Source organism: Heterocephalus glaber, unplaced genomic scaffold (assembly GCF_053883595.1).
Source record: "Heterocephalus glaber isolate CG9 unplaced genomic scaffold, H.glaber_assembly_v1.0 deba00000347, whole genome shotgun sequence".
Taxonomy (NCBI): Eukaryota; Metazoa; Chordata; class Mammalia; order Rodentia; family Bathyergidae; genus Heterocephalus; species Heterocephalus glaber.
Window position 1 is genome coordinate 42352566 of NW_028258143.1, and position 24042 is coordinate 42376607.

Sequence of the window (24042 nt, forward strand, 5' to 3'; positions counted from 1 at the left end):
TACTGCACTATGCTGAAGCTTTGTGGACATAGAAGGTACCTTTATCTTGGTTCTAAATATAAAAGAAATGAGTCTATTTTTATTGTTGTAAAATTCGCTGTAGGCTTTGATTTAGTAGTTTTGTTAAGGAAGTTTCCTTCAATTTCTTATTTTTGTGATTTTTAGTCTCAATTAAATATTAAACTTTATTTAAAAAAGAAAAAAATACATGTGATGTATACAAGAGTGACATGAGCATTTGTAAGCACTGAGTGAAATTATCAATCTTCAAAAGCAGTATAGAGATTAGTATTTGCCAGGAATATAACAAGGATATTAAGAAAAAAGGCTATGATGTAGAAATTCATGCTATAGGAAAAGGGAAGCTGGGTTTTATTTTAGTCATTATAAAATTAGAATTATATGTCTATGGTAATTTCAATTAAAACAAAAACATAAGGACTTGAAAGTAAATTGCTTTAAAATTTTCTCACTGAAGGTTGAAATGAGCCAAATTAAGAAATATAACCCACTATTTTTAAGAATATTTCATCATCAGACACAAGGTTAAAACAACTTCAAAATGAAACTAAGTTCACTGTTCCATATTACAATGACTGTCCTGTCCAGAAATCATGAATTGACACTATTTTCCTTATGACTTTATTTTCACCTACACTTGAGCCATTGAGCTGACAGCCAAACTAATCCCAAAGCAATGTCCCGACTTGTCACCAAAGCTGCCCAGGGACGATTGCAGGACTGAGTGCTGAAGGAAGTGTCATCTGCTTGTTCCTTATTGTCCCTCCTCTCCCATAACTCCAACCCTCTAACAATGTTTAACAGTAAATCAGACGGTAATGGAGAACCAGCAGGAAGAATATCAGAGCAACTGTACTCTATTTAGAGCAGAAATGGTCATCTCTGAGCTGTGAACTATTTTGAACCAATATCATAAATTCAGGAAGGAGGAGGACCGCCCTGATAGCAGTTGAAAATGGAAAGAGCTTCCAAATTTCAGGGCTTTCATAAGTGGTAGCAATGTTATGTAGCTGTTAACAAAAAAAGCTAGCATGATAGTCACCCTCTGCTCTGAACTGAACTGAACTGCGGAAGTCATATCTAGAATTTGTCTCCGGTTTGGGATGCTTCAAAACAACAAGAGGGAAAAAATATTCAAAAAACAAAAGCGTCCCCAAAAAACAAGAATTCTTTTTTGAGGAGAGTGAATATGCTAAATTTCTTTCCATTTCTAATCTGTGCTTTTTATAAGGCCAGTTGGAGAAGATAGAATTAATCCTTGTGATAGAACTCATTTGTGTTATGTCAGCTTCTCACTGCAAATCATCATTAAGTTTCATATGATCAGGTTTGACCTGGTATCCAAATCTGTGTAATAAAAAGCTGCATCATAACATGATTCTATCACCATTCCTTTTTGTATGTGGAGCAACAGTCCTGCTCTCTGTAGTGGAATATCACAGAGAACTGAGAATGCCTTTAGACAAGACAGTAGCATGAAGGAGAAGAAAAAGTACCTTGGTCGGTGTGGCCATCATGGAGGGTGGAAATGGGGAGGCCTGGGCCTGCATGCAAGATGAGAATAAAACATGGTTTAGTATCAAAATAACTGTAGTCAAAATAACTGTAGTCAACAAGGACTTCAGGTAGTATTTCTGATTAGTGTCAAGCTCCAGTACATCTTTTAATTCTGCAGTGACTTTTTTCTTCTAGAGTAGAAACAGCACTTTTTAATTTATATTTCAACAACACATGATCTCAGACCCATGTCAAAGAACAGATTCATGGAATGCATTACCTGTGTGCTTTCTCTAGAATGACCCTGAATAGCTAAAATTTAATTACACAGTGGGACCTCAGAAGCTGCACTGGCAAATGGCTTTCTGGGAAGATGTCACACTCTATTGGGCCAGTTTTAGCTATGTCTTTATTATCAAAAAACCTTCACCAGTACCCAGGTTGCATCTTCAATTTGGCTTTTTGTTTCAATGGTCAGTTTTGGTGAGTAAAATCCAACTCTTCTTCATGTAATTAACACATGCAGAAAGAAATGGGTATGAAATGTATTTTCTTTTCATATAGGCTATGTAAGTTATGTTTCCCTAGAAATACATGTAAGAATGTTTGTGGGCCAGAAGTGTATGGAGGGGAGGTAGAGATGGTATTAAGAGGCACCCTAACCTATGACACTAGAGGAGGAAGGTTGGACAGGGGAGGAAGGTGAGCTTCAGTACTGTCACAGAGACCCAGCCAAGCCTCAGGGAGCTCTGAAGCTAGATAGCCTCCAGCGTTGTCTCAGTAGAGCAACAGGGCAGGCTTTTATCCCGCAGCATGGAACATGGTCACTGGACAGGGTTTGGGACTACAGCAATCTCCAGAGGGGAGCTCAGCTATAAGCTGTCAGCAACCAACACCCTCAGCAGCTGGAGAAATGAATCAATCACTCGTAAAGATGGAAGGTCTAAGGGCCGGCATATCAATGCCTACTACATATTCCAACATGAAATTTAGCTTCTGTAATATAAAAACTGGCCATTTCATTAAATGCAAATAATTAAACATTAATTTTCTATCACTCACTTGAAACATAGAATCAAATAATACCTAGAAAAACACCTTTAAAGGATGTGTTTGCTCAGGAAGTCAATGAGTTAAAGCATAGCACAAGTGGAAGCTGGAGGTAGATGCTCTTCCACCCCAACATCTCCTGCTGCATTGAGGGAAAATCTTTAGAGCAAAGCCCTTGGCTCCACACAGTTCAGAGGAGGGATACTTTTCTGACCATTTCTAAAAGACCCGTGTATGAACACTTCCTTCTGTCATGCTCCTGGCATCTTTCTGTACCTACTGAACATGTTTTTTATCTAGTCTTCAGAAGTTGTAAGTGTAATAGTGGTAAGCCCTGTGAGGGAAACTTGTAGCCATATGATTTTACCTATAATTGTGTAACTGTACTTCTGGGGAACAATATTTTAAAGCCACACATCTCAGCTGCATTTTCAATTAGCCTTTACAAATAATAAAGCTAACATCTTAAAATCCTGCCTGACCTGTCAGTCTAACTTGGGAATGGAGATAAGGGGTATTATTAGATTCTCTAAAAACTCAGCAGTGCTGGTGTGATAGCTGAAAGTTATATAGAATGTAATTGCAGAGATTTTCATTTGAGTCAGCTTTTCTTCAAAGTTATCAAAAAGGACAAGCATGCATACTACATTTTGACCCAAAGGGTAAGGAAATGAGACATGAATCTAAGTTTTTAAACTTTAATCAATCTGCATCTGTCCTATGGGATGTGCATGGGTATTCAGTTCCAGTAAAGAAAACTTTCTTTTATTTATTTTTTTTGCCTAAGATATGAGACAAACCAGTGATTGACTGTTTTTGACACAGGAGACCAAGGGTATAGTCCTAGAAGCCTAAGTAACAATTGTCTAGAATTTCTATTTTGCACTGCTTTTTTTCATTCAGCATCATCAATATGAATATATTCACCTACTTTAATCCTGTTATCTGGGACTTATCATCCCTTTGGAGAGTTTGAAGTTACGTAATGAGGCTTTACTCTTGGTCCTAAAGGGAAAAATTTCAAGGTTTTTCCTATGATGGTACAGTGACTCATTTTACTGGAGCTTCAAAAACACCAGACGATGTGACGCTTCCCACACAGTATATTTTTTGCTAAATGGGAAATTACCATACTGCCAAGGAAGAGTGAGTGGTAGAAAAGTCAGGCGATTCAAGTTCTAGAAACGACTCTTCCACCAACTTTGATGAGAGCTTAGTCTTGGTTCTGTACCTCTTCAGTCAATACTTACGCTCTAATAGACATTAGAAAGGCAAAATGGTACAAACCATGGTAGATTGCTTTCCCTAAATGTTAAAGTATTGTTTAGTAAGAATATAAATGCATGTATATTAGCACAGTATCACCGTATCATTGATGCTTTTATCAGCAAATAAATCAGCTCAGAACAAGTTTCCTGGTAGACTTTGGAAAAGGTAGCAATCCTATAATATTTTCTAACATTTCTGTTTATTCTGTAAACATCAAAAGTCTATTATGTATTTGATAGTCTTCTTGACCTTATGGATACAAAGATTAAATAAAGCAGCATCTGTCTTTCAGGAGAGAAGGAGAGAGCAACAGATGACTGTATGGTCAGTTCAGTGATGCTATGTGCCTGGCATGTAAGCTTTCAATGTATGTTGCATAAATACAGAGTTTGGGTTGAAAATGTTGCATATAACTTAAGAGGGACATTTAATGTATACCTTTAAATGCCATAACCACAATCAGCACATATGGTCACGAACAACAATCTCTTGACATTTCAAAGATGCCACTAACCAAACATTTTATGGAAGTGTTATTTCAAATTGACATCTTGTGCCATCTTGAAGGGAGCATTTGGGTTACAATGCTTATTCATGTCCACATAGTCAAACAAGTTGTGGATCAGGTTCTAGGGTGGCAAGGGTGGCCTTCATTCTTCTTCTTTATAGGAAGTGCACACAGCGTTTCTGAAACTGAGCAGGAATCTCAAATACTCAAAGATTCCATTTGTTCTCTAAGTTGATCACCCCAACAGAGGGAGTTGATAAAGAAACAGGATGGTGGCATGCATTTTGGACTTCCTGCCAGATGCCCCACCCCATCCCCAATTGGGGATCCACTAGGAGGAGGAGATAGAGATAGAATAATTAGAGATTGTCCAGTTCAGTTTTCCAAATCTCCATGATGACTAATAAGAGCCCAATAAATTTCATTGATCTATAGTGTTTAACCTGTTTTATTGCTTGCCACCTGTTCAAGATAAAATTTTGTGTATAAACTAGAATTCTTTAAAAAGAAATTATTCATGAAATGTACACATGGCCTAAACAACTTGGAAATGTTTCATATATTTTATTACCTATTACTTATGTTTGAATGAATTACTTAAGATATTTTCCATAGCTGGGGATTTAGCTTAGTGGTTCCGCTGCCTGCATTGCAAGCTCAAGGACCTGAGTTCTATCCCCAGTACCAAAAAAAAGATATTTTCCAGATTTTGAAAGGATGTACTGAGTGACAGATGTTCATTTTCTATCCCTACGGAAACTCCGGTTCAAAGAATGATAGGCCTCCCAGAGACAAGACCTGTAAGCCATGGTTCTTTCCACTGGCTGTAAGAGTTTGCTACTTCTTTGGCAAATGAGGCCAAAGTCCAGTAACCATTTTATCAGAGAACACTTCTTTTTATGATATTGCTCCTGATGTCGATAGCTGGTAGATTGCATCTGCATGCAACGTCATGCTGCTGTGGAACTTGCTGGTTAAAAGCATGAGATTGACTGATAACAGACTCTTATCCCAATCCTAGCTGATGCTCATCAGCAGTGTACACCTTTGGCAAGTTACTCTGTTTCCTCAAATGCAAAAAAAAAAAAAAAAAAAAAAAAGCGAGGAGGATAATAATACCTCCCTGCTTTCCTTTCATTTTCCCCCTTACGTGTTAGATAAAAGACTTACATATTAAAAGTACTTAGTAACTTGTAGCTAAGAACCGATCAGGGAGGTGGTGACAAGAATGATTACAATGACAGTGGGGATGGGAGTGCTTGTGTTAGGTCCGTTACCTACCATAGCAGATGAGTGCATAGTACTTGGCGTAGTAGCTGAAACTTGCTGTGTAATATTGGCACCTTTCTTTCCTTAGATGGCAAGTAACACACTTCTTGCTTGGAGGATAGCTTCCAATGCTAATTCTAGAGGGAAATGAAAATAAAACTAAGCTGAAATTTTGAGATTGTATTTATCAAAATGTACTACTCCATGTAAAGTGACTAATTTACATATTGACATCAAACCCACTCTATTTTTCTGTTGCCAATATCATTTAAAGTAAAGGGGAATCACAGTGTTTTGATGTAGCTTGATTTTTGATCCATTTTTGCCTGAAGAGGCACAAAATTTGAGGGAGAAGCCCTCTGAGGTTTTCCTGAAGTGGGAGAAATAACTAACATTTCCAGTGGGAGTGAAGTAGTTACTTCCTATAACCATTAATCTCTCACACTTTGCAAAATGGCTGGAAATCCAGAAAGCTTCATCTTCCCATCTTTCTTTTTCTACCACACAGCAAGATGTCCATGAAAAATCTTGCAGTATCACCAAGAAAGAGTCCCTGGTTTTATTCTACGGCTGAAAGGGCCAATTAATAATAAGCAAATGGGAACCAAGAAGCCAGTTTTATATGCCTCCTGGGCCTTTGTTCGGCAGAAAATTTGGGCTCAGGGACACTCAGTCTGGGAATGCTCCCAGTTCAGATTCCAGCCCAAGCCAATTTGCACCTTCCAGAGTGGGCCCGCCCTCACCCCAGAGGAGGCCCCTGCTTAGTTTCTGATAGTACTGACTAATTTTAATGGGTAAATTCCTGGTTCTTTTGACAACCCCTCAGAATTAGAATTCCCCTTGGTTGAGGCCAGATAGTGTAATGCCAGGGTGTGCCAGGGTCAAAACCCCATTGTGGCTGTCAGACTGACTTGCACCAACTTAAGAGCTCTTTCTGCTGCTTCCCTTGGCCTTGCCTTGGGCATGGCAGAAGCTGAGTGGTTCCAGAGAAGGCTGCTTCCTGACAAATAAGGTAAGGGCATGATCCTGAAGGAAACAGAGGACAAATTTCATATTTCCTTTGTTATGTTTAGTTTTCATGTTCATGCTTTGTTGTGATTTTGGAAAGGTAAATGAAGGAGCTAACAGATCAGCATGCCCATGTACAGATCCTGACTTCCACAATATCACCTATCTCATAGTACTGTGGGAGTTAAATAAAATTATAGCTGTAAATCAGATGAAAAGGTACATGGCATATGGTAGAATACCAGTATGTGGTAAATATTGTTGCTATGTCCACATCCGCAAAGGAATACTGAGTGCATCATTCCAGTCACCAAAAGGACAGCTGGACTGACTTACATATTAATATAAATAGGACTAAAGATGGCTTATGCCCAAATCAGTTATAGTAGAGAAAATCATACTTTATTATGAAAATAAAAACAGTGCCCTGCATGTAACAGGTACTCAATTAATGTGTTAAATAAATCTCCTCAATGACTACTAGATTTTACTGAAGCACTAATAGTATTTATATCAATATTAGTGTTTTCTACTTTTTTCAACTCAACATGTTGAGTTACCTAACATTTTGGGAGCTTATGCTTATATGCTGACATAATAGCATACAGCATTCTCTGAATGTTTTATCTTTTAATTCAAAAATAATTTCAGCATGAAAGGAGACTGAGGCAGAAGGATCACAAGATCAAGTCCTGCCCCAGACAGTTTAGTGAGACCCCATTTCAAAAATAAAATAAAACAAAACAGGCTGAGAATGTGGCTCAGTAGTAGAGATCTCAAGCACCACACCCACAAGAAAACCTACTTTTCATTATGTTCCACACTGTAAAGGTTTTCCACATCTCCTGAGGATGATGCTGTATTTTTATTTAAGTATCAGTATTTGTAAATGCCAGAATTACCTGTAGATATTTCTTCTCCCAGGGTAACCTTCAAATTCATTGCTAGAATAAAACCTGAAAATATATTCAGAAATTATTTAGTATTGATGATTAAGTAATTATAGCATTGAGACTAATGTTATACAGTAAACAATACAGGCAAACATTAATCTAATGAAACTATTAATTGTACACAAACCATTGCTGCTCATAACTGAATTTTGGGTTTCTACTCTGACCTCCAAAGCATCTGAGAAAGGTTAAATTGTGCTGAATAGTCTTTTTATCATAGATATATTCTGTTTCATTATGAGTCATGTAAGATAAAATATGAATTCTAATTAATATTATACATTTATTTTCCATGATAAATAGCAGTTTGTTGGCTTTATTAATAGCAGTGTATTGTATTATTTTTGTCTATGATTGTAAACACATTTTGAATTTATTTTATAGAAGCCCTGACAGTAGATAAGTTTGCCACAAATCCCCAAACTGGGATTCCACATACCTTAGGGCCTGCTAATTCACCCAGATGCAAGACAAAACACCAGAGAACACTTTTGCTACCTAAGTATCCAGGTGGCTTTCTAACCTGTCTGAATATAGCTATGAAGTGGGAAATTCAGTTTAGTGACATGATTTTCATTCCTCTGTGAGTTTATCTGAATATAGCAAAGTAACTCACATTTTTTTTTCAGTTTCTTGCTAGTTTCAAGAAGAATGAACAGAATTCAACTCATTCCTAGTACCAAATTTACATTCTAAGCATATTTCTGGTTTATGTCTTTACTAAAGTCACCATCATCATTCACTTGCCTTTCCCACATCATTTCCAACAACCTGTAAATTAATTGCTTAGTGTCTTCCCCCAGCGGCTTCCTGCAGCTTTCCTGTGATGTTTCCTTCCCTGATTGTTCTCCTCACTGACACCGCAGTAGTCTGTTCTCTGTCTTTTCCCTTTACAGTTAGTAATTCATCAGTCCTGTTCAGCCTCCATCTGCCTTAACCAGCTACCCCTTCATCTCATTCATTTATCAAATGCGTATTGAACTTCTCTGTGTCAGGCACAGTACCAAGTGCTATGGATACATACAGAAGGAGGCACAGTTTTGTGCTCCAATTGCATACTCCATTGCTATTATTTTAGTTCAGGCCTCTATTGCCTCACACCAACATTATGACTGTAGCTGGGTCTTCTTGCCTCCAGTTTTCTCTACCTCTTAAATACATTGTGCCTGAAATTAGTCTCCTACTGTTTTTATTTTGTCACTCCCCTTACTCTAGTGATTTTAATGGCTGCTTCATATAATGTCTGAATTCCTTGTCCACCATTATATTATTTCACAGACTGACAATAGGTTTCTGATAGTGTCTGTCCGGTGAGCTCGGACTAATGTTCCTGCCCTTTTGCCCCTCAAATGCCTGCTAACGACTGGCAGATCGTGAGCACTAAGGGACTACCCCTGGATTTGTATTTGAAGCGATACACAGGAAACCTATCTTTCTGATTAGAAAGATTTACCATTAAATGATTATTTCAAGACAGTTTATTTAGATAGTATGTAGGATGAATTGAAAAGGAAAGAACTGAAAGAAAGAAGACCCCTGTTGAGGTTAAAAACAAGAGTCTTAGATTTAATGTGGTTTAGGTCTGAATCTTTGTCTGCCACTAACTGAATGACCATTGGCCAAGTTAATTAAAATTTCAGAGTATCAGTTTTCTCATCTGTAAAATGGGATAATCATTTCTACTTTACAGTACCTGGTACATAGTAATTCTTCCATAACTGATAACTGTTATAGATAATAATATTAAACTCAAACAATACTGAATCATTACAAAAGATTTTCCATGTTTATCAGATACCTTTCACTGAATTTTGAAGCTTGCATATTTTGCTGAAGAATAGTTTGCCTTTAAATCCATTTGTTATTTTAAAATTTGTATAATTTTCACATAATTACCTATTAAACATCAGGAGAGAAACAACTACCTATTAAAGGGTCCAAAAGGAATTCACATAAACTAATTATTAAAGTCTGTGCAATCTTAATGAAACACAGCTGTCTGAAATAAACTATAGAGTAATGAAAGTGCTCCTTTAGTGAACTAAGAGAGATGGTACAGTATCATTTGTATGTCCATCAGTTGGTACTAATTAAAATCTGAATGGTGTATCTTGCTTCATGGAATACTTACAGTGAATCCTGTGTTACTCTGAGTATATTTATGGCCTCCCACTTGCCACTTGTAATTTGAATAGCATTTTCCTATAAAAAGACAAACATTATGTTGTGTGAAGCCGAGCGTTATTTGAGCAACCTCAAACGAATGATCTTTGAGGAGATAAATTTTAGAAGGAACGTACCACAGTGTCTTTGATATAGTGAATATGTTTGTAGCCATCCTTGTCGCTAAATATTTTGTAGTATGAAGTGCTATCATAGCTAAAAACTGGTGTTGAAACAAAGAACTGAAAGAAATTAACAGAGGTTATGTTAAAAAAAGGGACAAACCTAATAGCTAAAACCATAGATTTTTTTATAAAAGCAGTGTGTGGTCATGTTTATAGGAGTCAGACTGCCTCACCTCCCCTATCATCCATCACTCAAATCTGAAATTCCAGCTTTTCAGATGGCAACTATTCCAGTGATTCTCACAGGCACTTGCACTTTCCAGTAGTGCTTGGTTGTTACTGCATGCACTTGGGCTTGTGATGCTAAAGTTGATTAATTTTCTATGTTCTAAGGTCTTATCTTTTGAAAGAGTTAAAAGAATTACAAATAAGTGCTGATATTTAATCAACACAAACTTTAAAATGAGGTATTTAAGCAAAGTGTGACTTTTATTAGAGCTTATAGCACTTTTAATTCATTTGTCTAATGCCAAGCACCTAATGTCAATGATTTGATGAAGACATTTTAAGAATTAAAATACCTTGAGGGGAGTTTACACTTTGAGACAGGAAGCCCAACTGCCTCTACTTAATATGTGATGGGGACCACATAATTATATAAGGCAGGGGGTCCCTAATCCCCAAGCTGTGAACTATTAGGAATTGGGCCACACAGTAAGAGGAGTGGTGGGAGAAAGAGCAAAGCTTCATCTATATTTACAGATGCTTCTATCACACATATTACTGCCTGAGCTCAACCTCCTGTCAGATCAGTGCCAGCATTTGATTCTCATAGGAGGGGGCATCCTTTTGTAAACTATGCATGTGAGGGATCTAGGTTTTGTGTTCTTTATGAGAATCTAATGTCTGATGATCTGAGGTAGAGCTGAGGTAGTGATGCTAGCACTGGGGAATGTAATTATGTATCACAAATATACACTATTGAAAAAAAAATAAACAAAAAAAAATAAGAATGGCTTTGTTCTGTGGAAAAATTGTCTTCCATGAAACTAGATCTTAGTGCCAAAAAGGTTGGGAACCACTGACATAAGGAGTGCCGGACATTCCAGTGTGCCTTGGAACAGGCACACCTCAACATCCTAAACAGTACAGATAATGGAAAGTCTGCCAATGTCCTCACACCAAATTTTCAAAAATAGTATCATGTTTCTCACATTAAAAAAATTTGTCTTACTTTTGTTAACATTTTTTAGAATTTGTAAAATAGTTATATGAAGAAAGAGCTACTGTACATCATGCATAGTGGCTATTTCCATGGATAATTTGAACCATGTTTCTCTAGTTGGTGTCCTTCTACCTGACTATAGACCAAGATATTCTGAGCCAGGCAACAAAAACAACCATCAAAACCTACCAATCAATCAAACATACACAAAAAAGTATCTTCTAGTTACAAATTTGAACCCTGCTGAGATCTAGTCTGAGGTCCATTTTTGAATGAGTTTAGAGGATGTCACAGTAGGCTTCTTTAATTGTGTCACCATAGGTGATTTGATACTTGATGCCATTTAATAGAATTGATCATTTTTCCCTTAAAAGATTGTGAATATGTGACATTAAAATGCACTTTATTTGATGCATCTGTAGTGATGTATTTAAATATTATCCCCAAATTCATTTCCACTTGAAACATCAAATTTTGTTTGGAAATAGGGTCTTTGTAGATGTAATCAAGAGTTGAAGATATGATCATACTAGATTCATGGAGACCTTAAATTCAATTCCTGAAGTTGTTATAAAAGATAGAATGCAAAGAGACATAGGTAAGGAGACTATGTGAAAACAGAAGCAGTAATTAGAATGATACAGCTGTAAACCAAGGCAAAACACAAAAGATTAATAGGAGCCATCGGAAAGTAGAAGAGACATAGAAGAATTAATCCCTGGAGCCTTCAGTGAGACAGCAAGGCATGACTCTGCCAATGCCTTGATTTCAAACATCTACTGCCCCCCCCACCAAAAAAAAAATGAGAGAATGAATGTTTGCGGTTTTGAGTCAACATATTTGTGTAACTTGTTATAGTAGCCCTAAGAAACTAACACAGTGGGCTAAATCTTAGCACATTGGCTGTTTAATTAAGTGGAGACCGTGAACCTAATGTTGTCTTCATACTTTGTGTTTTATACAGTGCAACCTAACACCAAAACCTAATTTAAGAGTGTCATAAACAGTTGAGTTACAGCCAAATACAAGCAGAAAACTCATCACATTATCCCCAAATAAGGCAGATTCCTAGCTATAGCTAATCAGGTGATTTCTCTACTTTGCCCTGTGTTCAGCTCAGTGCTTGCATTCTTGTGTGGAGTTCTTTGAAGCTCTTCCAATTCTGAGGGATGCCCAATTCATGAATTATCCCTTGCTCAAATAAATTCTACTAAATTTAATTTGTCTAAAGTGTATCTTTTAATAAATCTTTAACAAAAATGGAACAATGAGAAACTGCTGTCTCCTTATATTAGTCCTCCATTGGTTTCATTAATAAGATCAGCTTTGGTAGGATTTTGGATAATAAACTAAGGCTTTTTGGTGAAATAAAGAAGCAAGGGCCCAAGAATAGGAAACTTGTTTGCATTTTGTGGATGAATTTTTTTTACTATAGGTCTTTGACAAAATCATTTCATTTCAGAATAAAGTTTTGCCCCAAAATGATATAATTACCTACTCTTACTCTTGAATGTGAAAGACAAGAATTTGTTCTACATTGTTTTAATCATTAAAATGAACCCGAGTCACAAAACATTTTAAGGTAACACAGTAAAAAAAAACCAAATTATTCACAGTATTTCTAGTGAGTTAAGGGATTTTTAAATAAAGTTTTGTTCTGAATTAAAACTTAAAATTTCATTTTTATTGAAAGTAAAAAATTAACAAGGCAGATTATTATATTTTAAAATATTAGAATCATGCAAACAGGAAGAATCCTCTTGTTAAGCAAAGCCTATTATCTTTCATTACGCACAAGGAAGACAGCTGCTTTTGATGATCAGGTAACTTGGATGAGGTAAAGAGAGTGTGAAATATTTCCGCTCTCATCTTGCCAGACCTGGGCCCATCACGCACTCTGAGTTAAGTGCTTCTTGCAGTGTCACACCTGGACCTTAGATAAGCACACACAGTGAGGCTGTCCTCAGTTTTAACAATTCTACTACACTGGTCCTTGGATTTCCTGATAAACTGCTCATTTCCAGGTGAAATGCAAAATCATTTAAAATATTTTACTTGGAAAGTAAGATTATTTATCACCATATCCTATCTTGCCATAGCTGTTAAATGACATAGGGTTGATGCCTAAACTGAATTCACATTTAGTCGAAAGCTCAGGCTTCCAAACATCAATCAGAATTTTTTTTTTTTTTTTAGCCAAGAGCTTTTGTCAACAGTATAAAGAAAGTATAGGATTTTTAAAAAGTTATTTTAAAATATCTTGAGTGTGGCAATTTTAAGCATTATATTTTCAATGCTTGTTATCCAAACTGGAAGGATTAAACACTAAATTCTTTCATTAAAACTTCCTTTCTTTTTTTGGTTTAAGCACAAGGAAACTTAGTTAGAACACATTTGATGGTATTTTTCTTGAAGAAAAACTTAGGTTGTTTACCCCAATTAAGACGAAGAATGTGTCATTGCTGGAGGAAAGAAGTGGTAAGTTCAAAGGAAAGCTACTTGCTAGCTCTGTGCCTATAACTAGCAAGTCAGTTTCTTTTAGCAAGTCATTTAATCTCATTTAAAATTTCACCATTTATTTATTTGTTTGTTTATTTTTGTGGGAATTAGAACCCAAGACCTCATGCATGCTAGGCAGGTGCTCTACCACTGAGCTGTTCCCCCAGCCCTACTTTAAGTCATAGATAATTTCCAAAATTCTCAGTTTATATTTCTGATAAATTCTAAAGGAACCAGTTCTCTGAAATTGCTTTTTAAGTTTACTAACATCACTAGCCTGTCTGCTTTATCTAAAGATTCAATAAATATTTGAACAAGAGCTGGGGATGTAGCTCAATAGTAGACTACTTGCCTAGCATGTGTGAGGCTCTGGGTTCAAGCCCCCACCACCACACATATATATGAATATTATCTGAGAAAACGTGTAAAGAACAGATATTTCTTTTTCATGTTATTTCATTCAGTCCCTAGTTCATAATTTATAGTTATGACTATGAATGGCTGTGCTCTTTTTTCAAAGGTAACAGGAGAATTTGCAAAGCAGGAACCTTGAAAAAGTATGAAAGCTGGTACTACAAAGTTTTGAAAATTTCTCTTTTGGAATTTAGAAAGTTAACTGACAGGTAAATTTTAAGAGATTGAAATGAGTACATAAGAAAAATACATTGTTTCCAATACAATTCTAAAACTACAGAAACTAAAATGATCTGGCATAAAATCACATGTCCCATATAAAGAGCTCATTTATTCACTAGATTTAATTGGGAATGCCTTAGGACTTAATAAAGGGACCTCATCTCCCAAATGATGCATATGTTCCTCCATTGGGAGTATTTAAAGAAAGTATTCTACAACTTTACAAGGCCATTCATGTATTCATTCATTCATTTATCCAACTCATGTTTGAGAAAGTAAGGTTGGTACAATATGAATTTAAAAAATTTTAAGGGACAGTTCATCTCAAGATGCTTATAAGGACAACTTTTCAATGGATGGATTCTAAAATGTTTCAGAGTGTGGTTTAAGCACTGCAGCATTTTCAGAATAAATGTACAAGGATGTCCAAGGTAATCTCTTTGAGAAGGTTGTTGGTACCACTGTTGATCTCTTTGTAAAATCACATCATCCAATATTACTTTATAGAAAATCTAGTTACATTATCATCATGAAGAACACAAATATTTTCAAGTACTTCCTTCTCCTCATTCTTTTCTAGAAATCTTTGAAATTAGAGTGAATTAGTAGATTAACTTTCCCCTTTCCTCAAATTTTCAAACACTGACTTAGGAATAACCCAATTGATCAAGAATGCAGAAAATTTATAGACTATCTTTCTTTTGCTGAATATTGCTAATTTTCCCTGTAATAATGTAATACAGTGGAAAAGTGAATTCAGATAAGACTTTCTTACTTTTTTTTGAATTACATACCTATGCTTGTTACTTCAGGATGTAGTTCCATTTAAAATAATAACTATTCCCTAGTTAACAAAACTGAATGTCTTTCATTGAAGACTAAGTATATAAACAGAGTGGCATGTAAACCCAAAAACACTGGAACAGAAAATGTACAACAAAGACATTAATATGTGAAGACTTTTACCTTCTCTCTAGCCACTTTGTTTGAATTTTATGGGACTTATCATCTTGGAATTGATTTTTGAATTTTTTACTGTTCTTATGTCATGGACTAATGTATTAAACGAAGTCCTAAGAGTTTCTTTTTTGCATAATGTGTCCAAATCTCTGAAAAGCTACCTTCTCTGAACTCAAATGCTGGTTGAATTCAGTCATGGGTTTGTGATAAGTGGCAACATCCACTTCATATTCAGTTATTCTGTGTCCTATGTTTATGTAAGATAAAGTTACAACTGATATTTCCCTAAAATATGATTTTATACTAAAAATCTTCATATAAACCTATACAAAACTTCCAAGTAAAAGCAATAACAAAACATAACAATATACTTTTTTTTAATTTGATACAAGTTGTTACTTAAAAACTGGTATGGATATACCTGTATGGAATTCAGTTCAGTTTTTATGAAATTTAATATGTGAGAGCTTGCCTTTAAAGTAGAAAGATTCATAATGTACTTACTTTTCTTGAATTCAAATGATTTTCCCTGGTCTGGCTGAGATTGTGTTACCTTTTGAAAATTGGCCTTTGTTTTATGTATTTAAAGAAGTAAGATCTTTAAGATATCAGGAAGTCAGTTGAAAAACTTGAAGTTGGGACATAACGAATATGATTTGTTCTAAATAGCATTCCAAGAATATGGACATTGAAATTATCTAGCACAAAATCACTTTGTAAATCACTACCTTTGTGTTTTTTTATCTTGATTTTTTTTTTTTTACAAAAACAAGTAGTGCCAGTTTGGATACACTATAATTAACCCTTTGATAGCTGGGCATATGTCACATGTCATTAACATATAAGGAAAAGATAGAAAAATCATACTCCACCAGCCCAGCCAGTTCTGCTTTCTTCTACATGCTCTCGGGTCTAAAAGACAAAAGATCACATCAAACATAGCATCAGTAGATTACTTTTTTTCTTAAATACAATCTAGATATTTGGAACCAGTTAAACTGCCTGATCAGAGTCCTACTCCTAGTCACCTAATTTCAATCTCAAGTTTAAGATTAAAACAGTGCTTCTGTGCATGCACGGATCATGTAAGAGCTGGATTATTGGTTATTATTAGTTATTGCTATAACAGTTAGCCTACTTTGCAAATATATTAACTTGAAGAATGAGATTTCTAAAGATGTCAGGAGAAGAGCTACAAAGTAAAGAACAGTCAGTGAGGCAGAAGGAGAACCATGACAAGTGTACTACTATAAAAGCCATGGGGATAATACATTTTAAGAACCTGGTTTGGATTTTCTCCTGTATGGATAGGCCAGTACCTCAGAGAGAACAAGACAAGATTTGAATAAGTTGTGGCATTTTGTATTGTTTATTTTTAGCCATAAAAGTCAAATCAATTTGAATACCCTTTTCAGAAGAAAAATTTAGAAGTTTCTCCGACTACAAATTTTTAATTAGAAACCTCACCAGTATAATTGCACATAACCACTACTGCCAGTTCCGTTTACCTCTTTATTTTGAGACTGACTTTTAACATGAATAAAATATTGATAGGTCATTTAACCTTAAATATGATTGGTTTTTAGAACGCAAACACATGTCATTCATGATTATGGTTACTGGAAAATTTAACATTGCTCTTTTCAAACCTGAAAATGTATCCCATGTATTTAGCAGACTATTTTGAAACAGAGGAATTCTATGTTTATTCAGATTTCTGGCTAAAGTTTATATTGCAGGGACTTTTATACTACATTGAACGTGCATTTTTAAGTGCTCCGTCTATTTAGGTTAACGATATCTTAAATTTTGATAAATTAGAACTTCAGATTCAAAAACAATCAATTTTTAAATGACTTTTATTAGCTAATAATTGTGCCGAAATAAGTCTCACAGTTTTCAAACAGATAAAATTAAAGCAGTAGTTTCTGATACCTCAATTTAGTGAAAGTGTTAAAGATACATTTGACAAAAGCTGACTAGACGAATGGTTTCTAACTAAGTATAATTAAGATCAGTCTATCCTCCAGCCCTCTCCCTGTTTTTGGGGGGCTATGGTACTGCATTTAAGCCAAAGCTTTCTGCTTTGTGTATCAAACTATAAATAAGATAAAAATCAGCTTCTAACATATTCTTCTAAAAATCAGCTTCTTACATATTCCATCAGAATTAGTCAGATCACTTTCACAGTAGTGACTTAAAAACTATTTTTAGCTTAGGTAATTTTGACTACGATAGTACTAATATACTTCCAGAAAGAATCATGACTTTTTGCTTGTAAGACACAGTGTCCTCATTTCAAGATGGACTTTGGTGATATACTTTGATTGCTCTCTGCTTTTCTTCTTACATTGTCAAATAGGTTATTGTATATGTGGTTTAATGAAACATTTCTTCATAATTTGAAATCTCATGAAATGTACCCATCAAATTTTCTATTTTAAGAAAACATATTGGATTTCTCAATGTCTAAGATAAGTACTAGGAACAGGCATATTTCAGAGCTTTCAGATTGGAGAAATAGTTTTTGACTCATTAATTTGAATAGATTATATGTGGATTTTTATTTGGCTGCTATTTTGGTAGTAGATCTATTCCAAAATTATAAAGTTCCCCTTCCCCCAAAAGAGAAGACACTGGCCTAAGATAACTGTGTAATAGGAAAATTTGATCTAATATTTCATGTCATGTTCCCAGTCATCCACTTTTGATTAAAAAATGGAAATGTTTGGCTTTCTTTTGGTAATATCCATTTCCTTTGAAATTTTTATTTTTCAATTTTGACACTGAATAGAAAGAACATGCCTCATTCACATATCTTCTCTGACTCTCCCACTCAGCTTGTATAAGGATTGAACCCAGGGTCTTTGCACTGGGCTACATAACCAGCCCTTTTAATTAGTTAATTGAGACTGGCTCTTGCTAAGTTATTAAGTTGTTCAGGTTTAACTCAAACTTCAGATTCTCCTGCCTCAGACTCCCAGAGAACTGGGGTTATAAGCATGTGCCACCGTGCCTGGCATTCTTCTCTGATTATTTTATGTAAAACATATCTATTTCTTTAGTAGAAACATTTTATATTTTTGTCTTCATAATTTTGCTTCTGTTAACTGTTAATCTTACAATCTCAAAAGATGGATGTGCATCCTAATAGAGAACCAGATACCTAGGTTTCCCAGTGTCATATTGACTAATTGTTTTTCACTCAATTTCTAGTTAAGGTCATTCAAGAAAACACCATGTATCCTATTTATTTAATAGAAGTGCTGGCTCTATGCATACAGAGTGCATTTTGTAAAGCAGTCATCAGCTGGATGAAGTAATTCTGATTTTAAAGTATAAAATTTTAGTTATAAATGAGTCTGCACTACTGTACTTCAGTTTTCAGAAATACATATCAGTGGTATTAATATGTCTTACCTTTGGACAATCCCATGTATTCCAGTCTTCCCTGAAATCACATATAGACAAGACTGAAACATTCTGAACTCTTTTTAGCCACTGCAAACATATTCGGTCATCAGTAACCCATGTGAGCCAGCTGAAATAATAATCACTGCAAATAAATCAAAACATGTTGTCAAAACCATGAATGTATATTGCATTTAAATAATTTCATTATGTATGTTTTCTAAAGATTTTTTATTATGGGATACTTATTCAGTAAATAAGGAATACACAATTTCTGGATATTAACTCTGTCTACTGATTTTTTAAAATGTCTGTGAGAGTTCACTGATCTAATACTCATACTTGCAGTTTTTTCTCCATTTTCAACTTTCACATCTTAGAAAATAATTTAAGTAATAGACCAAAGCTATTGGTCCTTCTAAAAGGGAGCAAAGCCTTACATTTGCTATTTTTTACAGGGAAAGTCAATGTTTTACTTTTTAATGACTGCAGAGAGAGTCAAGTAAAACAAAAACACCAACTCTGTCTCCAGACAAGTTTGCGTTGGAAGTTGACCTTTAGCTGTTTAGTGTTGAAATTTGGATTACTATAATCATCAGATGATGTATCGGAAATAATTGAAATAGTATTTGGTACATAGTAGTTTCAATGAAGAGCAGCAATGATTACTTGACTCTGATGATGCTATGCAGATAGAGAAGATCAGTGTAAAATGAACCACAGAACTTTGGAAACTTCTACAGAGCTGGAAAGAGTCTCAGGCCCAAATCCTGGCAGTATGTCTTGTGAGTTATATAACCTCAGGCAAATTATTTAACCATTCTGTCTGTTTCTACATAAAATGGAAATAATAATATTACTAATTTTCAACCTGTAAAGACTATCTAAAAGGGCTTAAAATTATGCCTGCTACATAATCAATGTTTAAAATACATGGCCTATTGTCAATAAATGGTTAGTATCTTACATGTTAAAACCAATCTCTTGACTCCTTGTATGGTACTCTTTCTATCAGTCTATTTTCCACCTAAGGAGAATAGTGACTTTTTAAATGGTATATTCAGTCATGTTTCCATCAACCAGGTTTGGTTGGGAGATAGAAGATAACTTGAAAAGTTAAAGTTATTTTTGATTACCCCAAATAGGTTTACCCAGAAGAAGCCTCTAATGGGTTCTTTTCCCTAGGAAATTAGATCAACTTTTCAGATCTGGCTGATTCTTCTCCATGGGGCAGGAGAAGAAGACTAACTCTTGATCTGGGAATTTGGAAGTGGTAACGAGGCTTAAAGGTTAGGGTATAGAGCCCCTTTCCCTCTCCCATTTCAACAAGAAAGACCAGAGGACTGACTGAGGGTTGGAAAGTTGCTGTAATTAGGGTTAATCAGAAAAGAGCTACATAAACCATCACGCTGGTGAGGTGAGAATACATTTCCCTGTTTGCCCATACATATTCTCTAAATATAATCCTACCAGGTAATTGAAAAGAGACAACTTTCTGCTAAACAAATTAATATTGGGAGAAGGTTGGCTTTTCTTTTCCTGTTTACCATGAGCATATGATGCACATAGATCTATATAAGCCTTGGTTGAAGGAAAGTACACCACACTTAAAAGGAGCCATGCCGAGGGCATGTATCATATGTATGTTGTATATTGTACAACATTGTATTATCTCCCTGCTTAGATTGTTCCTGTGATCACTTTAATTTGTGTAAAAGGTCTTCTTTTAAAAAACCAATTTGTGAGAGTAAATCTTGATTAACAAACTCTAAAGTGTTTAAATTCAGTTATAAAGATGGAGGAATCTGAGATTAATTACCTGGAGGCTATCATTGCTGGAACTGGCACTTCTCGGGGCCCAGGATACTGAGGGTAGGTGGTATCAATAATAAATATCCGAACAGTAGGATTCTTAGCCCCAGCCTGCCAAGAAATGAGGCATATAAGCTTATATAATCCCAATTATTACCACCTCATAGACACTTTAGGAATTTAAGCATATTTTTTGATACCCTATTTATATGTGACCAGAAACTTTATTTTATTTTTACTTTCAGGGCAATGACAAATATTGTATCAATCAGAGAAAAATACATATTTTTAAGTACTTGATGAGAGAGCTTTGATTTATAAGGGAAAATGTTTGGGACATAAAACTGCAGTTGTATAATCCACATACATTTTTGATTTTCAAAATAGTTCTCTCTAATAATAATAGTCATATCATTGTGTGTTGAGGAGTGTAGGGAGGGAGGGAGATTGGTCTGAGAGCAGAGTGGAAAGGAAATAAATGAAGCATCCTCTTTGCTATTGCCATGTAATTTGGATTAGGACAATCACCAAATGCTCAGTAAGCTGCTGCATCACTACAGTTACCATCCCAAAAGATTAGGAAGATTTCACTTCCAAAAAAAGTGTCCATGGGATTTACACTTTTCTTGTTTTGTGTTTTCTGCACTACTGTGTGCCTAAGATTTACATGACAGTATAGCTCATGCCTAGACAGTTTCTTAGGATTCCTGTTATTTTAATACAGAATGATAGTTTTACAGTTATAATAAAATTTAAATCTGCAAAGTTTAAATACAGAGTGTTCAATGATTCAATGCTGTTTGAATTCTGAAGTAATGTTCAGTGTCTTCTCAACTTCCCCGGGTCAGCTGGGAAATCCTTGTTTCTTTGGAATTTTCCCATATTTCTATACAGCACCAGATGTTTCAGAAACTAGTCTTCAAAGAAGCATGAGAATTTGGGTCCCAACTTCCCATCCCTGTAGAAACTCTTCAGTTCTGAGATTTCTTATCTGTTCTTGCTCTAATATACTCTCCCAAGGATTCAAGTTCTTTTTAAGTCTTATTTCTTTGGTCTCAAGAATCAGGCCTACCACTACCAAGCATATTCAGTTTTCCGACTTTCTAAACAGTCCTTGAGAGGTCTCCTCTCTAAACATTCATCTCATATATGCCATTAATAAATTAATTTATTAATTTATTATTGTAGTTGCGATTGAACCCAGGGCTTTACACTGAGACTGAGCTGCATCCTGAGTCTTTCCTTTTTTTTAGATAAATTCTTGCTAAGTCCCTAAATGCCCACGCTAGGCTTGAACTTGTGATCCTTTATTCTCTGTCTCCTAGAGTGTTCAGATTATAGGTGTATACAACCATGCCTGGTTTAAACATGAATTTTAGACCCCCAAATTCAAGACCCAATTCAAAAATAGTCATCCGAAATGAACAGACATTTCTCAGCCAAAGAAGTAAAAGGAGCAAATAAATATATGAAAAATGTTCCACATCACTGGTCATTTGAGAGATGCAGATGAAAACAACCCTGAGATTTCACCTCACCCCAGAAAGAATGGCTGCTATCACGAAGTCAACCAATAACAAATGCTGGCAGGGATGTGGGGAGAAAGGAACCCTTCTTCATTGTTGGTGGGAGTGCAGACTGGTGCAACCACTGTGGAAATCAGTATGGAGATACCTCAAAGAACTAGGGCTAGAGGTCCCATTTGACCCAGCTATTCCCCTGCTGGGTATCTTCCCAAAAGAATTAAAAGAATCATACCACAGTGATATATGTGCACCCATGTTTACAGTGGCACAGTTTGTAATAGCTAAAGCTTGGAAACAGCCCAAGTGCCCATCAATTGGAAACTAGATAAAGATGTGTGTTTTTATAAAATGGAGTAATACTCAGCCATAAAGAATGAGAAACTAGAGACATTTATAGCTAAATGGATGCATGTTGAGGCAATACTCTTAAGTGAAATAAATAGGACACGTGTAAATACCAAATAGTTTCTCTAGTGTGAGAAACTGAAAGTGTAAATAAGGATTAAAATGATTAAAATGAATTATTGATAATTTGAAATAGGAAAAGGTCCAAAGGGGTAGGGGTGGTGGGAGGGGAAGGGGAAAGGAAAGAACGGAAAGGAAAAATTATGAGAAAAGAAAAAAAATGGAAACGAATTGTATGTAAATAAGGAAGGGTGGAGGGAGTGAAGGCCGCACAGGTAATAGGGAAAGAAAGAAGAACCAAGATACATCATGTACAGGTACAAGCACCCAATGATAAATGTAAATGTCTTGTATACCTAAAATGTACCAATAAAAGAATTTAAGGGAAAAAACCATGATTTTTAACATAAACCGTAGGCTATGTGCAATTGTAGTTTTATCTCTATGACCTATTTGGCTTGCTTCAGAATTTCCTTGTGTAAATGCCACATCTATCCATGTTGTGACATATAGAGACCTTCTGGGTCAATCTATAACAGTGTTCTGCTTGACAAGTAAAAATAGAGAGCCAAGGACGAAAACCCATGTCCTAAAATCACATCCAGTTCCTTGTACAAGAGGTGAACGAATTTATGCTTCAATTTATCTCTTTTAGATTTGTGATTTAAGTTAAAATTAGGCTACACTTTTTCACTCTGGTTTGGCCATTCTTCTACTGCGTGCTCAGGTCTCTTCTCTGGAGACATAGGCTGAATAAAAAGAATGTCGAATAATAACTCCAAAATGTCAATAAGCAAGAACATACCAGCTTATTTTCTTTAATTCCCTGAAGGAAGTAAATGACATTCACAATCTTAACTTTTGTATCCACAAAGGACCATAACTCATTCCTGCTTCTACCTGACAGAACATCAGACTCAACATTTTTATTTCCAATTCTAGTTTCATTTACATGAGAATTCAGGGAACTGTAAAACAGAACTTTACCCTGAATTTGGAACATGAAATATATAAAAAAATTTAAAAATAAGTTAAGCTTGTTTTTCTTCCATGATCTAGACCATATGTTTTTCAAAGATTCTGCAAAGACTACTTCATCCAGCACAACCAGATGCCCAAAGCAACAGATGTCCATATCAACAATAGAGCACAGTACACTGTTTGCCTTACAATGCACAAGGACAAGTAGCTCTCCAAACTTGTTGATCCCACCTCTATTCATGGTAATGATTGCTCATTTTGACACCAAGGAAATGAAGGCATTTGCTAAAAGTATTCAACATACCTTTGGGTATGGAATATTTATCGTTCTAGGATACTGTTCATCACCATAATAAGAATAGGCAATAACTGGTATATCTGTATCATTAAATTCTGCATATGCCAAAAAATTTCCATTAGAAGACCACCAGAGAGCATATTTTGTAGCAAGCATTTCCTCTGAAAAATAAGTACTTGCATATTAATTACATCTTACTCAAAATCATTGAAAATACTTCTAAATAGCTATTTATTGACTGAAATAATTTATTTAACATAGCTGTGACATATGTCATACTATGGTTATTAAAAAATAAGTAGTTTGAATTAAGAGAACAGCTTATCTTATATCTCATATCAAACATCAGTCTTGTGAGCATTTGACATTAATCAGAAATGTAATTTTAAAAATAAATAATGAACACATCAACAATAACTAGTTTTT

General features: G+C 35.3%; 1 protein-coding gene across 5 annotated transcripts in view; it reads right to left on the reverse strand.

Moving 5' to 3' along the window:
- Fap (fibroblast activation protein alpha) overlaps window positions 1-24042 on the reverse strand; it is a 72940-nt gene that overhangs the window by 22862 nt on the left and 26036 nt on the right. For all 5 annotated transcript variants that reach the window (XM_021265581.2, XM_087199518.1, XM_087199527.1 and 2 more), the window contains 9 exons: window positions 23623-23777; window positions 20414-20517; window positions 18604-18739; window positions 16051-16095; window positions 9876-9980; window positions 9707-9777; window positions 7525-7578; window positions 5627-5751; window positions 1518-1565 (listed from right to left, as the gene is read on the reverse strand). In XM_021265581.2, coding sequence (XP_021121240.1) covers window positions 1518-1565; window positions 5627-5751; window positions 7525-7578; window positions 9707-9777; window positions 9876-9980; window positions 16051-16095; window positions 18604-18739; window positions 20414-20517; window positions 23623-23777 — 843 coding nt within the window. The remainder of the gene's footprint in view (window positions 1-1517; window positions 1566-5626; window positions 5752-7524; window positions 7579-9706; window positions 9778-9875; window positions 9981-16050; window positions 16096-18603; window positions 18740-20413; window positions 20518-23622; window positions 23778-24042) is intronic.